Source organism: Podarcis bocagei (genome assembly GCF_964188305.1).
Source record: "Podarcis bocagei genome assembly, chromosome: 3".
Lineage (NCBI taxonomy): Eukaryota > Metazoa > Chordata > Lepidosauria > Squamata > Lacertidae > Podarcis > Podarcis bocagei.
The window spans coordinates 17,963,836-17,983,139 of record NC_138127.1 but is presented as its reverse complement, the minus strand read 5'-3'; the positions used below and the strand labels follow the sequence as shown (position 1 = coordinate 17,983,139).

General features: G+C 43.7%; 1 protein-coding gene across 1 annotated transcript in view; it reads right to left on the bottom strand.

Moving 5' to 3' along the window:
• Positions 1 to 18,320, bottom strand: part of LRRC1 (leucine rich repeat containing 1) — a 60,706-nt gene extending 42,386 nt beyond the window's left edge. Inside the window, exon 1 of the mRNA XM_081187080.1 lies at positions 17,542 to 18,320. Within this exon, the coding sequence (XP_081043206.1) occupies positions 17,542 to 17,700 (159 nt within the window). The 5' untranslated portion in view covers positions 17,701 to 18,320. The remainder of the gene's footprint in view (positions 1 to 17,541) is intronic.
• Positions 18,321 to 19,304: the final 984 nt, after the last annotated feature.

Here is a 19,304-nt window from a genome sequence, read left to right as displayed (position 1 = left end):
ACCCAGGTGGTATAGCAAAGACCATTTAATGTTCCCTAGTTTGTGACACTTTAAGTCTCACTCTTTGACAGAGACTGCCCAGTGTGGAATATCCCCTGTGAGTATGCATGCATGGGGTCAAGTCTGAATGACAGCATTAACATGTGAGCCAATTTGGCCAAAGCTAACATTGATGGTGTTTCTTTGCTGCTAAAATTCCCCTTGCCTGAAATAGTGTTAAATATTTAACTGTGATCACAGCGAATTCATCTGAAGCATCTTTTCAATTACTCACAATGAAGATTTCATTACTTCATTCACCAGACTTAAGGAAGTCAGCCCTGAGTGCTCACTGGAAGGACAGATCCTGAAGCTGAGGCTCCAATACTTTGGCCACCTCATGAGAAGAGAAGACCCCCTGGAAAAGACCCTGATGTTGGGAAAGATGGAGGGCACAAGGAGAAGGGGACGACAGAGGACAAGATGGTTGGACAGTGTTCTCGAAGCTACCAACATGAGTCCAAACTGCGGGAGGCAGTGGAAGACAGGTATACCTGGCGTGCTCTTGTCCATGGGGTCATGAAGAGTCGGACACGACTGAACGAATAAACAACAACAACAAAGACTTTGTCTCGTCGCCCAAAGACCATTCTTACCTTCTAAATCACATCAATTGAATGAATGGAGGAGAGAGCAAAATCATTTGCATCAGCCCTTCCTCCCAACACGTTTCATGATTACCACTGCACAACCAATGATAAGGTTCTCACTCTCCTGATCCCCATGCATTGAAAAGACAATAGAGTTTCATCGTCACACTCCCTTGGTCAGGTTGCCTATTTCTGCAAGCTAAGTTGCTTATATCACTATATAACAGTGCTCCATCCTCATAACCAGTATATCGGAACAAATGCACTGCTTTTTTATTCCAACTGGGTATTACAAACTGTGCAGTGGTAGCATACAATTGTCACGTAAAGGGTGCTGCTGCCTTGTTTTATTCAAATGGGGTCAGAAATTCATGACTATATCGTCCTTTTTTCGGCACAGCTTGCTGCAACAGTAAGGCACACAGGATGGCTTCCCAGCATTCCACATAGTTGAACATTCATCTAATTAATTAATATTGGCTGATTAATATTCTGCAGCCTTTTTTTAATGTGTCGGGGGGGGTATTGTTTTGCTGTGTCGTTTTACTTATTTACTTGTTTTATTCTGTGGACTGCCCTGAGAGCTTATGATGGATGGTACATAAATCTAATAAATAAAAAATAAAAAATTAGTTCTGGAGCGGTGTAAGTGCACACATCTCTCTTTAGCTGGAGAGAGGTGGCTCCGCATACATTTCCCTTTACAGTGGAACCTCAAGTTAAGAACTTAATTCGTTCTGGAGGTCCGTTCTTAACCTGAAACTGTTCTTAACCTGAGGTACCACTTTAGCTGATGGGGCTTCCCACTGCCACTGCGCCACCACACAATTTCTGTTCTCATCCTGAAGCAAAGTTCTTAACCCGAGGTACTATTTCTGGGTTAGCGGAGTCTGTAACCTGAAGCGTCTGTAACCTGAGGTACCACTGTACAAGCACGAAACCATTCCATTCATTGAAATGGATGGAAATTCCATTGTAAATGCATAGGAACTCATCGCAATTCTCCAGAGGAATTCTGCCACCAGGCAGGAAAAGAAAGCATTTTTTTTTTAACAAGGTGGTGGAAGAAAAAGGTACAAGCATATTTCATTCCTGTCATGTAAATCTAGAGCACATCTGCACAGTTTGTGACACACCAGAGTAGATCACAAGCTGTGGGGTGGCTTAATAAATCTTTTCTTTGTTGCAAAAACAGCTGTGCTGGCAGGCAAGAGGCAAGCTAATGTGCTGTGTTCAGCTTGATGGGTCCACAGGCTGGACAGATCTGCTCTAGAGGAAAGAAAATTGTTTAAACACATATATTATGTTAATTTTTAAAGTAGAGTCGACAACACTGTGTTGCAAATCAGAAGTGTGCATTTTGGGGATTCCTGGAGATAAGGATCAAAAGATTCTGTATCCCTTAGGGGCAAACTTACAACTTGATGTGTTTGCTGTTCCCAAAGAGATAAGAAAACACTCTTCCTTGCTTCTTCCTCCACATGCCAAACCTTACCTGCTTTAACCCGTGTGTGTTTTGATATTATTAAAAGTAGCAGAATAGAAAGTGTGCTTCCCACCACCACCCAAAAATATGCAAATATTGTGGACAGCTTTTAATTAAGCTGAATGGAGCATTCAGGTTTTGAATTAAGTGATACAAATTCTAAATATTTAGAAGGATACTGTAAATCAGGGAAACTTGCATCCAAACTGATGTTTTGAAAATGAAGCAAGTAAGATGTACTACTTCTGCATCATTTGTTTTGTTCTATGATTGAACAGTGAATATATGTAGTGATTCTGACACCCACATACAATAGAAGTATTAGAAATTTGCTGGTACCATACACTGCCCATTTTAAGGTTTCTATGTGGCATGCAATGAAATGTTTTGCTTATAATCCTCCTGTGATTAGTACTTTGTGCTGACCCCAAGCTGTCTGCAGTAGCTTAGCAAAAAAAGGTCAACATTTGTAAAGTCAAAGCTAGTTTGGAAGCAGCCTGACCAAAAGAGACAAGGAGAATGAGCAACTTAGGAGCAACTTAGGACGGTCCAGGAAATATGTTCTGTGCACAAGAACGGCAACCAATTTGCATAATTTTTTAAAAGCACAAGTTAAAAATCCATAATGTGAAATGTCACATTGACATCAGACATTTATTTTGCTCACCTTCCCTCTTCCTACCACTACCACCTTGCAGAAATGATATCAAGAGCTCTCAAGTTGTCAGATGAGATGAACAGGCAAAGCCATAAACCACACCTCCAGTAAGTGGAAGATACCACCATCTGACTTTGTCTTTCCTCCCAGCATGCTGCTTACAGAAGCCACAAGCCATATACAGTAACTTCAATATGGTGTGCATGCATAAAAATCTGGCATGTATAGGTTTAGATCACACTGTTGACACCTGAATTTTACCTGGGATACCAATTGTGCTAGTCAAACCTGCAATCTGTACACGACAACCTATTCAAATATTGCATCCCACACATGTTACATGAGGAAGTCTTACATGAACAAACTTCCGAGAAGTCTCCCTCATGCTAGCAATCCTCCTCAGATTGTGGACAGAATAGGTATACAATATCTTACTCATTGGGTGCAAACAGCTTTTAATCAAGAAGACTGTTTTTATAGAGATTCATGTGGTGATTCAAATCAAAACCCTGAACAAAAAAGGAAGGGAATCTCACTGCACTTTCTTCCTCCTTTTTCCTTCTCCCACTCCACCCTGAATATGATCCCAAAGGACTCCCAGAGACAGGACCCACTTTTTCAGAACACTTGGCATGGCATTCTCATGGCATCCTCTGCCATTTCATTGAACCTCTGGGCTGCTCCAACCTAGAATATAATTCAGCTTCAAAACTTTGTACCACTACCCATTACTGAAATGAGTGCTCACCTGTACGTAGGTGATTTGTGGTTTTAGCCCTTTTTTGTAATTATTGCTTAGAACTTTTAAAAATATACTTACACCCATGTGCCTGTGGGCAATGGATGCATCTTATAAAATGTTACAGCAATGATTGTAAGCTTCCCTTATTCAGTCTAAAGATGTAGTGGTTACACTGCACGCAAGTATAGTGTTAGTAATTTGTGACTGTTTTCCTCCATTTACTAAGGCCCAGTAGGTAGATCAGGGCAGAGGTTTCCTAACACACGCACACACCCCTTTTCGAGCCAAGGGAAACATTTGGAAGTTTTAAAAACTGTTGTGGGCACCACAAAATACCCATTTCACAGAAGAAAAACTGGCAGTGCTCAGAACCAACCCCACAAACAGGCAAAACACCCACCTCCAACCAAAAAGACAGACAAAAGCGGGTGACACCCCCCCCCTTGCAAGCCAAAAAGCAATGATTTTAAGAAACTGGGACAGAAGATCTTTGCAGGTGCCAAGGGAGGTTTTGAGTGTGATGATGGGGATTCCAGGGTTATTGGATATGGTGCATATGGTGCAGCTATGTGATATAGCTAAGAATATATTCCGTCACACCTCTGTGATTAATGCAGCAGTTTTATTGAAAAAGGAGAACCAGATCTGTCATCCGCTTTTAAGTCACCTCAGTTTTAATGAGTGGATGAGATTTTAGCCAATAGCTGAGAACTGAAAAAGATGAGCATTTGCCCCTCCATCCCACAATTTGTATTGGACATCCATCCATTTAAAAGATGTAGTCACAGAAACAGGAACAGCCCTTTGTTTTTGTTGCTTAACATAAATGGGACCAAACCCCGTACAAAACATCCAAACACCAACCTGGTGGGGAGTGGAGTTGCTGTTTTAGGAAACAGCCCAGCACAGAATTAAGGGGAAATATTTCAAATTCCTCAAGCACCAGGAGCAATTTTCAAAGTGCCTAGGATTTTTCCAGCCACACAACACAAATCTGCTGCCGTGGTGCATTAAGAAGGGATGCACAGGGTCACCCTGCAAGGATCACTTACTCACCCTCTGCACACACACTCTAACAAAATCACTGAGATTATCTGCCGGTGCATCATTGGTCATTAGCCAAGTAGGTGAGGCTCATTTGACAACAACAAGCAACCTAGCCTTTAGTTTCATAAACACAGTCCTGCAGGACACTCTGCCGATAGGGAGGCAACAGGCTCCTTCGGTTCCAACTTTGAAATGCCTGCTGAAAGCTTTTCTATTTGATCAGGCTTTTTTAGGCACTTAAGAATACAACTTTTGAATGGTTTGATGTTAAATTTGATGTTGATTTGTTTAAAAGTTTGTAAAATTCAATAAAAATTAATTGGCAACAAAAAACCCAACAACTCTCCATAATAGTTCTCTGATTTCAAAAACATTACATGGAATTTATTGTATTGGTTTTATGTAAAGTTGCTGGGAACTGTTTTGATATTTTCTTTAAGATTTAGCAGTATATAAATATTTTTATAGCAACATTGATGTTCTTAACATTTTTCGGTCATTCCCAATCATGTAAAATTGAACTAAAGCATACTAATCAAGGGCTACCCACTAGCTAGTCTAAACATTACTGATACCAAATAGAGATCACTTTCAAATCACCCTCACTGCAGCTGTTATTTCATGGTAGACAGATAGTGTACAGCAGCTACCTCATGCAGCCTGGTGATTTTCTCTGTACCAGTGGAAGCATCTGAAAATGCTATGTGCCAGTGTGTTGGAAGGGGAAAATCACACCAGCTATATCATGACCTTTTATCGTTCAGTAGCTTATCACTGCCGGTAATAGATGTCACATGGAGCAATTAACAGTAGTCCTTTCTTACTTATTTGTACACATGTAGTCAGTTTTGCCAACAAACAAGGGTGTAAACACCATCTCACAGAAATTGGAGATTTAACACCTTAGCTGTTTGTTTGTTTTTAAACACATGGCAAGTGTTATAAGTGTGGTTCTCACTGTGTGTTTCCCCCCCTTAAATTTCGGTCTCATCCTTTCTCCAAAAGAAGTGCAGAGTGGCAAACAACCAAGCTATATAATACAAAAAAGCTGGCCGCCTTAACTTTTAATGCCTCTAAGTCTTTAATAGATGCCTAGTTCAATTTGTACTCTTTCACAGAATGGTATTTCATAATTAGTAACACAGGTTAGACAACAGAGGTAGGGGAGGCATTAAAGAGTGCAAACCTTTGCAGGATCATGCTGAAACCAAAACATCCACAAAATCTGGGCGTGGCTCACCCACTTGAGATCTGGCAGGTGATCTCAAGTCTAGCAGGGTTAGCAAAATAAGAAGATTGAAAAGGTAGACAGGAGGTAGAGTGAGCAGAATGCCTGAACCCTCAGCAAATGCTGGCACTTCCCTCTGACATCGCCAGTCTAGTTGTGGCTGCTGTGCTCAGAAAAGCTTCTCATCTGTGTGACCTACACTCCTACAAAGAGGCCAATTTTGAGCCCGTCTACATTACTGCAGACCCACTCGGGGGTGAGGAGGGAATGGGGAAGCAACTCAACAGAAGCGAGGGCCTTCTGTCACAGATAATTCAGAGTTCCTGCAAAACCTAACTTCCACATGCTCACTTCAGTAATGCACTGAAATCATTGCTTTGCTTTGTTTTCTTGTGGGCACAGATTTACTCCCACACACGCACACAACATGTAGAATGAGCAGCAAAAGCAGTGAAGATTAAAGAGCATCTGCTGCGAGACTCATCAGATCACAGCAGAGGGAGAGAGCTTTCACCTCCAGCTGCTGCAGAGGAAACCTATAATCATACTTTGTTACTGGATGCTACCGAATCTGTGGCCAGTTTAACTGGAAACAGAGAAACAAGGACTGGGGCATACACTAACAAGCCGGATAGTCGTGCTCAGCAGCGGGAAAGGGGAAGAGAGAATGTAGACAGATTACTTCCATTACCAGCAGTGCCATGGAGAATAAGTAAACAACCCAGCCTGCCACTTTGTATAAGTAATTCTTGCACAACCAACCACAAAACTGAACAACATAACAATGTAGCACAAAAGAAAGAAAACATTAAATACCTTGACTTTGCCTTATAGTCCCCTGAAAGTGAATTGAATGGTACAAACTTTCCCTTTAAGAAACAATATTTTTTGGAGTTTTACAGGTCTGTGCCGTTGCTGTTGTTTTTTAAAAAGCCTTCAGAAGTTATCAGTGAGGGAACTACCTAGTTTGAGACTGATGGAACCTGATGTGTTCCCGAATGCTCAGGGAGATTTTGTAGTGGGGGAAGCTGGCCATTCTGCTCTCGCTATGCAATGCAAAGATGAAATGGGCAGCCGACACAATTGCCGACTCCTTGGCATTCTGGGGAACTTCAGACTAAGGAAGAATGCTGGATGAAGACAAGCGCACAAATCTCACTCCAAAGCCAACTAAACACTGGCTAGTACAGGTACGCAGCCCAACCCTGTGGTGCTTCTGGGCCCAGCTCTGTCAGTGGAGGCCCTGGTAGTCCTAGTGGCTAGAAGCGCCTTTTACCAGCTGCACCAGCTATGACCACCCTGGAGAGTTTGGCCACAGAAGTTCAGGCAGTGGTGGCTTTGAACTAGATTACTACAATGCACTTTATGAGGAGCTTCCCAAGACCCCATCAGCATATAGAACCTGATTTGTTGCTGGGCCACATTCTAGGCATCACTATCTGTATTTAAAACCCTTGTGACCAGTTTACTTGCAGGATTACCCTAACCTATGCATGCCCCCTTGAGCAATTCAATCTGCAGCATTGTTACTGTTCCAGGTGCCATGTAATACTCATTCTAAGCTTGCAAGAAATTGGGCTTTTAGGGTGTTGCATCAACACTTAGGAACTACCTTCCTATTGACTGTACACTGTATTCTTTTTGGTGCCTGCTTAAAACATTTTTCATTAGGGTAAGCCTATCCAGACATGTAGAAGCAGTATTAGAAACTTAAATATATAATCTAATTGCCAAATGGCACCTTAGACCTAGGTTATGATCGCCACAATGGAATGTCTAGGTGGTGTTTGGGGTTTTTTTGCAATGGGATTTGTTGTTTTCATTTCTACACTGCTTTATATTTTAAAGAAAATACATCAAAGTGGTTTGCAACACATTAAAACATCAAATAAAACAATCCAGAATAAAACAAATTCAAAGGTAACTATTTCAGGTCCTTCTCTAAGTGACATTTTGCTTTCTCCAGTCATCAGCCTGGCATCCAGAGATCTCCATGTGGTTGCAATTGGACCCACACCAGTCACAAAATGCACCTGGTGCCTGGCTAATTTCTAACATTGCAAAGAAGTTACATGTGTCTACTCTAATCTACTTAGAAGTTTTATTAAAACAAAGCAATATATGAATTTTGTTAAATATATCCCCCCCCCTTAATTGCAAAGCTTTCATGAAGATGGGCAATTACTGAGTTAGTGCTCTGCATCAAGTAATTACAGCAGTTGTTGAAATCTGAAGTACGCCACACTCATTGCAGCTACTTTTAAAGCACTTGGGATTAACGAGAGAGAGAGAGATACTAATGATGTACAGAATGAAATCTCAAGTCACATCCCAAGAAGGAAAGGTCCACACTCCCTTCCTGCCACTAATCTACACATTGTTGTCCACTCAAATCTGGAGGCGGCAAACATGTGAAGAGAAGAAGTGTGTATGTGGACTATTTGGGGAAGGGGGATAGTTCAGTGGTAAAGCATCTGAAAGCTCCTAGGTTTAATCCCTGGCATTTCCAGGTATGGTTGGGAGAGACTCCCTAGCTGAAACCCTGGAGAGCATCTTCCAGTCAGTATCAACAATACAAAGTAAGATCAACCAACAGTATAAGGGAGCTGCCTATGGTTCCTAAGAGATTACCTGAGATAATGGCAGAGGATACATTTCATTTTTTGTAAGAATGCAAATACATGATGCTAAGCGGTTCTGTGTAAACATGCAAACCTATTTGGGAGAGGGAAGAATTCAACACAGGGGTCACACAGGAAAAATGCAATGAACCTCCCACTAATTCTCACATAAGCTTGTCCTACTGGGCTATGGACATTTCTAGTTGTGTCCCTTATATGCCCTCCCATCCTCGCAACCCATCCTTTCTCTCATTAAATCCACCATTTAAGCCCACATTTTCCAGATGGGTCTTGTACCGTACACATTGGTTTCACTACAAGGACAGATGAAAATCCCTATTGTACTGTTGAGAATAAGGGTTTTACCAAAGTATGTCTACACATTGCAAGAAAACAAGTGTTACTGGAAGCACTTGGGTGTAACTGAGTGCAGGCCTGCACCCTGTTGATTTAAGGCATTTTCAAACCAGGTTTTCCACTCCAAATTTATAGAGGAAAGGCTGTCATAAAACATTGTGACAGAGAAGAAAGACATGACGTGACAGCTAAATCCAGAGTTTCGTCAGGTTTTTGAAGACCTGCACTTCTGTCTATCTGGCTTAGCATCAGAGGTGTGCCTCAAGTGTCTTCAAATTGCTTTGGAGGATCCTAGGATGGAGTTTACTTACCTAACTTAGAGGCCACCCAATACCATATGTCACATACAAAAAGAAAGAAAACAGTGAACACTATAAAATGTTCACAATAAAAGAAACAGAAATGTCAGCAAGATATAAAAAAACTAAACTACTTCACAAGGTTGTTGTGAGGATATAAATGAAGAAGGAGAGAACCATCTTGAGACACTTGGAGGCAAGATGGGTTGTAAATGCTAAAAACAAAAGCAGGAGAAATCTCTGAGTAGTTCCCAACATCAAGCCTTCCCAAAGGCTGGGATAAAAGTTCCTTGATGAAGACTGCCAGGTCATTGGCCAGCCTGCAGTCTAAACTGTAAGCACTTACACTCCTTTTGACAATGCGCCCAAAATTTTAAAAGGCTGCAGAAAAGTATAAAATTAAAGAAGTTGTTAGACCCATTTAGCCACTACAGAGCAATTTATTATTATTATTTTTAAAATGCATGTTAATAATCCAAGTGCTCTTTCACTTAAGCAGTCTGAAGAGCCTCAAGGAACAATGAAAATACTCTGATCATATTAACTTACAATAAGAGGAACAAAAAGTAACATGCAAACAGGGGCAGGTGGGTGCTTGAGGCAGGCCTTTGAATTCTGTCAGAAGGCTATGCAGAGCAAGTAAACAGGCAAGCATCTTTATATCTCTGTGCTTCTTCCTCCATGCTGCTCTTCTAGCCCCTCCATCCCATTTTTTCCTCCCACCCAGTTTTCAGGGTGTTTTCCCTCAGTCAGCATTCTATAGGCACTGGGCTTGCTCAGTACCCATGAGGATGTTTGGAGGGAATATCCTCTCTGCTGCTGCAGCCATCCATGCCTTTGTAGGGTTTGTATCTCTGAATATATCATATATACCTGCTCCTACCTCCCATTTGTGCAAGTGTGCTGCAATTCAGGCTACCTAAGCAATGGCATTTAGGTAACTGAATCAGAATTAGAGTATCATATTTGTTTTAGAACATTGCAAGTATTTAAAAAAACAACCCCAAGTTTAGCTTGAAATATAAAAAAAACTCATCACAAGTATTAAAAATGAGAAATTTAAGTAGGTGATGTACCAATTCATATTTTAAACTGAAAATTCAAATACCCACATATATATGTTGCTGCTATCATAAGAACACAAGAAGAGTTGACTGGATCAGACCACCTAATCCAGCATTTTGTTTTCTCACAGAAGCCAACCAAGATGCCTATTGTCAAAAACATCCTAACTGCTCGCAATGGCGTGCGAAACCTTGAAGCAACTTGCGCTATCTTTTGTCCTCACTTCATTGCAACCCCAACTAGAAAACTTGCTTTCAAATCGACACTATCACATGGCTGAATCAGGACCAATTGTAAATCGCCTCACATTTAGTGTGGGAACAGGACACAGTAACATCCTGTAAGAACAGAAGCCAAAAGGTGACTAATCACCTGTGAAAACAACATTAGGGACTGTTAAGGCATCAACAAGGCATGAGACACGAGATATTCTCTTGTGGGTATAGTTGAGAAACTACGCAAGCAGTATTGTCAGAAACATTTACATCCCAAAAAGCGCTGCCGTTCACAGTCCACACAGCTATGGCCCAGAGAGCAGTCTGAAGGCATATAACACAGTTCCACTACTACTGGAACTAAGCCGGAACAATGTTGTTTTGTTTTTTGTCCCACACAGTTACTTGTTTAAGTACGAATTGAATTAGTGGGGAGAATGCCTTGCCCACCACAGGTGTCCCCTTTCGAAAGCCTGACTTCATAACAGTGGAGAGGTGGGCAGTGACAACCCACACAGGATCCCCTTCCTCCACCACAAGAGAATTACTAGAATAATAGTGTTCCAAGCTCCTTGGAGGAAGAGCAATATATACGGAAGCATTGCAGGAACCTCAATTATCCAGTTTCACATATGTCTGGCCTTGCTCATGGTACAGTATCACCTGCATACCTTAGCTGACTTGAAGCCATGCCATGCCTTAAAACCTGCTGTTCCAGAGAATCTAGATATTTCAAAAGAGAATGTTCAGGCAACAAGCCATCCACTTCAGTGATAAAACTTGCTGGGTGGAAAGAATTATTATTATTATTATTATTATTATTATTATTATTATTATTATTATCATCATCATAAGGAAATGTCAGTTCCATTATGTATTCGCCATCCTCCAAATGCCATTTAGTTTCTTTCTGTCTCTCTCTCTCTCTCTCACACACACACACACACCCTATATTGTCATCTCTCAGGGAAAGGCATGAATTGCTTTAAAGTCTCAAGGCTCGCAAACGAAAACACATTGTTTCTTGCCTAACTGTGATTAGCCTTCCCCTTTATACTAAACTGCTAAGGCAGCCTTCTAGAACCTTCTGTTTTGGATTCCAGTTTCCATCAGCCCCCAGCCAGCATCGTCAATGGTCAGGACTGGGGGGGGGACTGCTGTAGACCAGAACATCCAAAGGACAGCAGGTTGAAAAAGACTGCTTCTGTTATATATTTCCTGAAAGGAAATAGCTATAAAAACATGCACACTGCATTGACCCCACACGTTGCTTGATCTGTTCTTCCTACACATAATCAGGGTGGCAAAGAGATTTCCATTATGCTTTGGAAGTTTTCCCCTATCGGGACAGGTGTGTGGGGTTATTGTTTTCTGTTTCTACTATACATTGAATCCCCCCCCCCTTTATTTGCACAAGTTATCAAATGTTCAGAGAGCTAATTTAGGCAGCCTTTCAATGTTTTCACACCTTGGGCAAATTCTTTATTTATTAAGACCATATCTATACTATGGAATTGCCGAGTTCTGGACATTGGATCTGAGAGCCAAACTACACCTGATGTTGATAAATCTGTTAGCTATGAATCCACGATTGTAAGCCATCCTGCTAGCAATGACAACAACTGAGAAAGGCAAAGATGTGTTCCTGGTAGTCACTTGCTAGACTGTGTAGCCCATGCATTTAAGAAGGCATAAAATATAGTGAAGGAAGTACCTTCCCAGATATCAACCATGTCAGATAACCCTATGATCAGCAGCAGATGCCTTGGTGCTGCTGTCAGCAATGGGTGCTCAGTTGGTGCTCACTCATTGCAGGGCCTTTTCAGTGGTGGTCCCCTGTTTGTGGAATGCTCTCCTTAGGGAGATGCACCCATCTTTATCATCAGCAACTTTCAGGAGAAACTTGAAAACATTCCTCTTTACCCAGGCATTTGATAGCTAAAGAATACTGTTCCTGGCAACACTGAGACCACTGAGTGGAATCATATTTTTAACTCTATGCTTTTAGAATGTTTCAGACTTACTGGTTTTAGAGTATTTTTAATTGTAGTGGGGGGGTTAAATATCTCCGTTTTTAAATTGTGGGTCTGCTTGTAACCCTGGGTTCCTTCGGGAGGAAGGGCAGGATATAAAATTCAATAAATAATAATAAATACTGGAAGGTGCAAAACAAAGACCATTGTTAAAAATGAAAATATGTACACTCAGACGTTTGGTAAACTGCACAAAATGTTATTTAGACCAGAGAGAGGTATTGGCAGAGGTGATATATATATATATATTTCATCACATTGCCAGTAAATAAAAGGTTTTGGTAAAGCTTTATTTTAATGGAACCACATTTCTTTTGTTTACGTAGAAATTTCTATCCTGCCCTTCTTAATACCTATGGACTACTCAAAGCAGCTCAAAACAGGGGTCAGCAAAAGGTAGATTGGGATCTATTGACAGATCTCTAGGAGACTGGCAAAAGTTTCTGACTTCCAATTGTTTAACAACGAAGCTCTCCCAACCCCCATGCCCAACTAGGTTTATGAAAATGAAAGTTCAGGGGTCGGGAGGAGAATCAAGAGTAGGACCTTCATGTGAAAAATGTTGTGAGCTCATTTCTGGTACTGATCATAAATTTATGGGCTGGGCATGTGCTCAGAGGGAGCTTGGTTCTAATTCTTTGAATCAGGTCCACCCAGTCGAGACTCTATTTTGCAGCTGCCACTGACTGAGCTACAGTAAAACAAAACAAAATAGAACCCTCAAGTGTTAAAGCCTGCCAGTTCCTGCCTTACAATCCTTGGAAATCACAATATTCCCTAAAACAATTTCAACGGAAGCAAGGGCCGCAGATAAAATGCAACCTTTATTTACCAGCTGGTGGTTATTTTTCTTTGGCTGTGGGGAGAAGCAAGTGGAATGCTGGAATGTGACCTGGGTTCAAGCCCTAGAAACACTTCCTGGATCTGACATGTTACTAACCATACATCACTGGGCACTGCTCTTGCAAGGGCAGATGAAAATGAATGAATGAATGAATGAATGAAACACTTTTGTTGAATTCAGAAAACACAGCAAGCCATACTTTGTGGTAACTCTAGACTAGAAACACAAACATACAACAAGTTCACTCCCCTGACCAGGATGCAGCATCTCTGCAAAAAGAGTGATGACTAACTCCTTTGCTCAGGCGGACATCACACCAAAGTCCCTTCATGTCTTACTCATCTGAAGTGGGCTCCTCACATAAAAGCAGCCTCAGCCTGTGCATGTTGATGTCTGAGTAGGGGGAGTCAGTGTCTACGCACAAAGGCTTGCACACATTCAGAAACCCTATGGGCCACACACAACTAAGTCCTACTCAGAGAAGACCCACTGAAAGCAACAAACCTAAGTTAGTCATGCCCACCAAGAGAAGAAGAGTTTTGGATTTGATATCCCACTTTATCACTGCCTGAAGGAGTCTCAAAGCGGCTAACATTCTCCTTTCCCTTCGTCCCCCACAACAAACACTCTGTGAGGTGAGTGGGGCTGAGAGACTTCAAAGAAGTGTGACTAGCCCAAGGTCACCCAGCAGCTGCATGTGGAGGAGCTTCAATGTCTACTGTGAGCAAGATTAGACCCTGCATGATCAGGATGCCAGAATGAGTGAGTGCCTGTGTGTGTAGACAGGCTTCCCCCATGAAGACATCCACACAATGCATGGATAGAGGGGTGTGTGGGCAGATAGCAATGTGACTTGGGGCGCGGTAGTCCTGCCTTGCTGTGCCTACTACTCATACAGCCCCTTTCACCCAAGTAACTTCTGAAGAGGGCTTGAATCAGAGTTGGCAAAAACCATGGTTTGAAAACAACTTCAATCCATAGCTTCTTATTCTGGTTTGGTGGTCAGTCATAAGCCTTCCCCCCACCCTAGTTCAGACATCCACTGCAAACCAGTTATACTTTCTTAACCATGTTTTGCTCTGAGAAGAGTCACTGTAAACTGAGAGTACAATAGAAATAAGGTTAGTTCTTTAGAAGACCAAATATAGGAGCTGAAGGTATTGTATTTCTTAAAGGAAAAATTCAAGAATGGAAAGACAAACATGTTTATCACTTTTAAGAAGCATGTTGTCAGGTTCAATGACTTTACCCAGACAAACAAACTGACAGACCACAGCATGATATTTGAGCACGAAGCAGCTACAAACACACACACAGTATGGCTCAGTGATTGGCATATGACTCGCACAAAGGTCTGCACCCATGAAGCTGTGCCTTTGAATCCTGGAAGAAGGCAATCTAAGAAGAATGAGTTTTTCTAATGAAGTTCCCTTTCCAGAGGGGAAGCACAAACTGTATAGGGCAGAGGCATAGCTCAGTGAAAGAGCAATGTGATCTCCAGTAAAATAATATCAGAGAACAGGACTAGGAAATACCTGTTTTTCTAGAAAAATAGGTGCCGGTACGCACCATGAAGTTGTTACAGTAAGTGCCACATTTTTAAACAACCAAAAAAGAGGTGCTGGTACTGTGTACCCTTAAGTACCCCCTGGGGGGAAGCACTGAGAATACCATTTTCTAAGATTTTGAAAAGCCAGTACTAGAGAGAGTTGATTGGTCTTTTTATTACAGAATGTTTGATTCCAAATCAATGCACAGGCAGTGAAGCAGTATACTGTATCTATCATTCCCAAGGAATTCAGCTAACCTGATTTAATTCAAGATAGTTCCTTATATCCTAGGTGGAATGAATCATCACACAGAATACTTCAGGTCCTCTGACAATTTATAGGTGCTAAAGTCCTTTGCCCCTAGGGTACGGGTTCTAAGAGTGAAAATAGCAAAAGGAAACAAACAACACTCATCCTATAAATTGAGAACTGATAATTCTCAGTCTTTCTACTTCAAAAATGGCCTACCTACCAAAAGTGATGATTCTGCTCCATTCTAGTAGCTACTTGAACCAAAGGGTGCACTCCAGGCTTGCACTAAGCAGCTAAGAAGCGCAATATGGGAAAGCACAGACTTCCACATCTCTTACAGCAGGGATGTTGGAATTACCTAGATATTGCTGGACTCCAACTTGCAGCAGCAGCCAGTGCAGCCAACAGTCAGGGATAATGGGACCTGAGAGTCCAGCTGTATCCCATCCCTGTCTTATAGAATCAGGAACCATTGCTATAAACCAAATGTGGCTCAGAATACACACCTGTCTTCATCATATTGTTTCCAGTGGGTTGCAGATTCATATGCACATCGAAATGCTCATTAGTATTTTGACACTACTAGCCACGCATAAATGGTGGGGAGGGTTTTTAAGCATGACCAGAGCTAGATAAGGGTGATGTTTTCTCCAAGTGTCATGCATGCTGATTCAGCAGACATGCTTGTACATCACATCACGTGGAAACTTTTACCAAAATCCGGTAGCTAAAAGAGCAAGCAGCAGCTTTCCTCAAGCTGAATTCTCCACCTATGCTTCTTTCAGGTTACTCTCTCAGGTCCTGGCCTGTTCTGTCCTTCTGTTTCGGCCTCTGTCCTCTGTGCAGCTTGTCACTTAGCTTCCCTGTATCCCAGTTCTCAGACATACCCTGTGTTTCCACTTTAATCTAGGCATACCGAAAACCTTCTCTTCCCTGACAGAAACTGGACTTCAAAGGGCTTAGTTCCCCAAGAAACCACAGCAACTCAGCCAGTCGGTACCACAGGCTGTTCACCACCACAAATGTAGATGAGGTGGTACTTGATTCATAAACTTGTACAGTGAAAGGGGAATTATCTACATTAAGGGGGGGGGGAACAGTGGCAGAAGGAGACTTACTTGAGGCCATAAAAAATGCTTTCTGCTCATATCTTAAATCCATCTAAAGACCCTTTTCAGAACCACTGGTAAAAGCAGCAAATATCAATACCATTGCTGCATCTATGGATTATATCACTCACTTATAATGAGGCCTCACTACAGACTTACCCCAAGTATTTCAGAAGAGATGCAAGGTAATTCGAGCTGACGTGGTTAAGTTTTAGTCACAACCCCCCTCCAAAAAACAAACAAACAAACAAAAAACCATAGCAGGAGACTAGGAATTTATAAAACAATGTTTGCAATAGTTCCTGTGTAAAGGGGATAGTTTACATGGTCTTCTCCATCTCATTGTAAATCCAAATGTTCTATTTTCCATGGTGAACCTGTGCATGGGCCAGTTCAACAACTATAAGCGGCCACCCTCATGACCACATTAATTGAACACAATACCACAATTCCCATCTCCACAGTAATACCTGCAAATGGAAGGTTAGTTCCAGCACTACTTTAGTGGGAATTCACCTTTAAGTATTAACCATGGGGGGGGGGGAATCCAGAAGTTAATTTACATCAGGAAGATAGAGGCTACCCAACAAGAGCCCAGTACCACTTTCACTCTTCTCCTATATATCTTGGGTCCCAAGTTTGTTCGCTCATTTATTCTTTCCTGACAAGATGGTATTCTAAAATCTCATTCGTACTTGGCTTGTGAAGCACGACAGTTTTTGTTTTTTTTAACAAGGCAAACAGGCCATCACACAAATGGAAAAGCAGGTCTTGCAAGACTTGAGACTTAGGGCTGTGTTGGCAAGGAAGGCTGGCGCCCAGGCAGAGACAGCTGTTTTTCAGGTCCCTTTCCCTACCTAGCCAGCTCCTTGCCCCACACTTTCTCCTCTCGTCCAACGTAGTTCCATCCTAAACTAGCGAGCGGTGGGGGGCGGGGGCTTTTGCTAGCGCGCTCTGACAGAAGCCCATGCGCCAAAGAGACCACCGTCGGAATGTATTGATGCCGTCGTGAGAACGGGGGTCACGACACACTCCTTCCGAGTAAACCAGTCACCCGCGCTGGTAGGTGGCTCGAGAAGAGCACTGAGAGCGCCCCCCCCCCGCCGCGAAGTTCAGAAGTTTGAGAAACGGCCCTGATTTCAATGGGCCACCTTCGCCCCCCCCCCCACGCTTCGCTGCTAATGGTTGCTCCCAGTCCCAGCCGAGGTGAAGGAACCTCTCGCGGACTCTTTCACCTTTAGGGTCGGGGAGGGGGGGGGGAGAGGCGAGAGCGGCGCTCCATTCCTGACCCACCTGCGAAAAGGAATCTCTCCCTTCACACACACACACACACACACACACACACACACACACACACACACCCCAACGGCTGCCCCGCCGTCTCCCCGCCCCCCTATCTCGCTCACCTTCGGCAGCTCTCGGAGCTGGTTGGCGTCGAGCAGGAGCTCTTCGAGGCTGCGGCTGTAGCGGTAGATTTCCTCGGGCACGGCGGCCAGCGAGCAGTGGCGCTTGTCGATAATCTCCACATGACGGTTGCACCGCCACAGCGGGATGCAATGAAACATAGCAGCAAAGGCGGCGGCAACCCTCTGCCTGCCTCCCGCAGCCCAACCCTCGGCAAGCTGCGCGAGGCTCGCGCGGCCACTCGGGGCAGCGCCTCAGCCTCCCCGCGGCCCCCTGCCCGGCTCGCCTTCCAGTTCCAGCGCCAGGCGCGCGCGAGAGAGGCTTCTTTCGCCCTCAGCCAGCGAGCGCGCAGGGAGAGGAGCGCGGAGGGGGGCGGCTCCAAACCCGGCCCTTAGCAACCCTCGCCGCCGACGCCGGCTCCCCAGGCACGTCGCCTTCGCTGGTCTGCCAGCAGCCGCCTTCGAGGCCGCCCTCGCCTTCTCCTCTCCTCAGCAAGTCCCGGAGGAGGAGGCGGCAGCAGCTCCTGCAAACATTCGCCTGGGACAGGAGAAAACTCTTTCCTGCCGCTCCAGACTACTACGCGCAGAAAAGAAAAGAAACAGAAAACCTTCCTGCTGCTTTTGTCTCTTATTGGGCCTCCGCTGTCCAATCAGTGTCCCCCAGTTCTCCCACGGAGCCCGGCTCGCTCGTCGCTCAGGCTGCAGCAGCAGCAGCACCTTTCTTCATTCCTGCGCCTGACCCGGAACACTCTCTGGCTCTGCGCTCTGGCTCCCTCCCTCCTTCCCTTCCTCCGTCGCGCTCTCCCTCTCCCTCCTCTCCCTCCCTCGCTCTTCCCAAGCTGACATCACCAGCCGCTGGTCCCTCCCCTTCTCCCTCGCTGGGACTCTGGGATCTGTCCCCGAGGTGGTGCGTGCGACACCCAAGCAAGGGAGAAGGGAGAAAGAACAAGCCCCTCGCCTCCGTCTGCTGCGGGGAGAAAATCCAGGGGACGGGGAGGGAGTGTGGCAAAAAGAAGAGGGAATGATTCCCACCCCTAGCTTCTCCCAAAGTTTCCTGGCCAGGGGTAGCTCAGTCGATAGAGGATGAGACTCTTAATGTCAGGGTCGTGGGTTTTGCGCTCCATGTTGAGCAGAAGATTCCTGCATTGCAGGAGGTTGGACTAGATGACCCTTGTGGTCCCTTGCACCCAGTGCCGGGTTTACCTATAAGCTAAACAAGCTATAGCTTAGGGCCCCACTCTCTTGGGGGGGCCCAAATAATTTAAAGGGGGGGACTTGATGTGCATTTCCAAAATATAAGTTAAAAAACAAATAAAAACCTACATACAGGAACAGTGCTTTGTGTTGTGTAGGCTCCTACAGTGGTACCTCGGGTTACATACACTTCAGGTTACAGACTCCGCTAACCCAGAAATAGTGCTTCAGGTTAAGAACTTTGCTTCAGGATGAGAACAGAAATCGTGCTCTGGAGCGGCAGCAGCGGGAGGCTCCATTAGCTAAAGTGGTGCTTCAGGTTAAGAACAGTTTCAAGTTAAGAGCGGACCTCCGGAACGAATTAAGTACTTAACCCAAGGTACCACTGTATTTGTTATTAAATGGCTTTAGATACCTATTAGGTCCGTAAATTACCATATAGCATATATTCGACACAAAAAGCAGCGACAATTTGTTGTTGACAAAGGACAGTTGGACATATAAAGGGCCCCATTACCTTCAGTAGCTTAGGGCCTCGTCAAACCTAAATTCGGCCCTGCTTCCACCTCTGT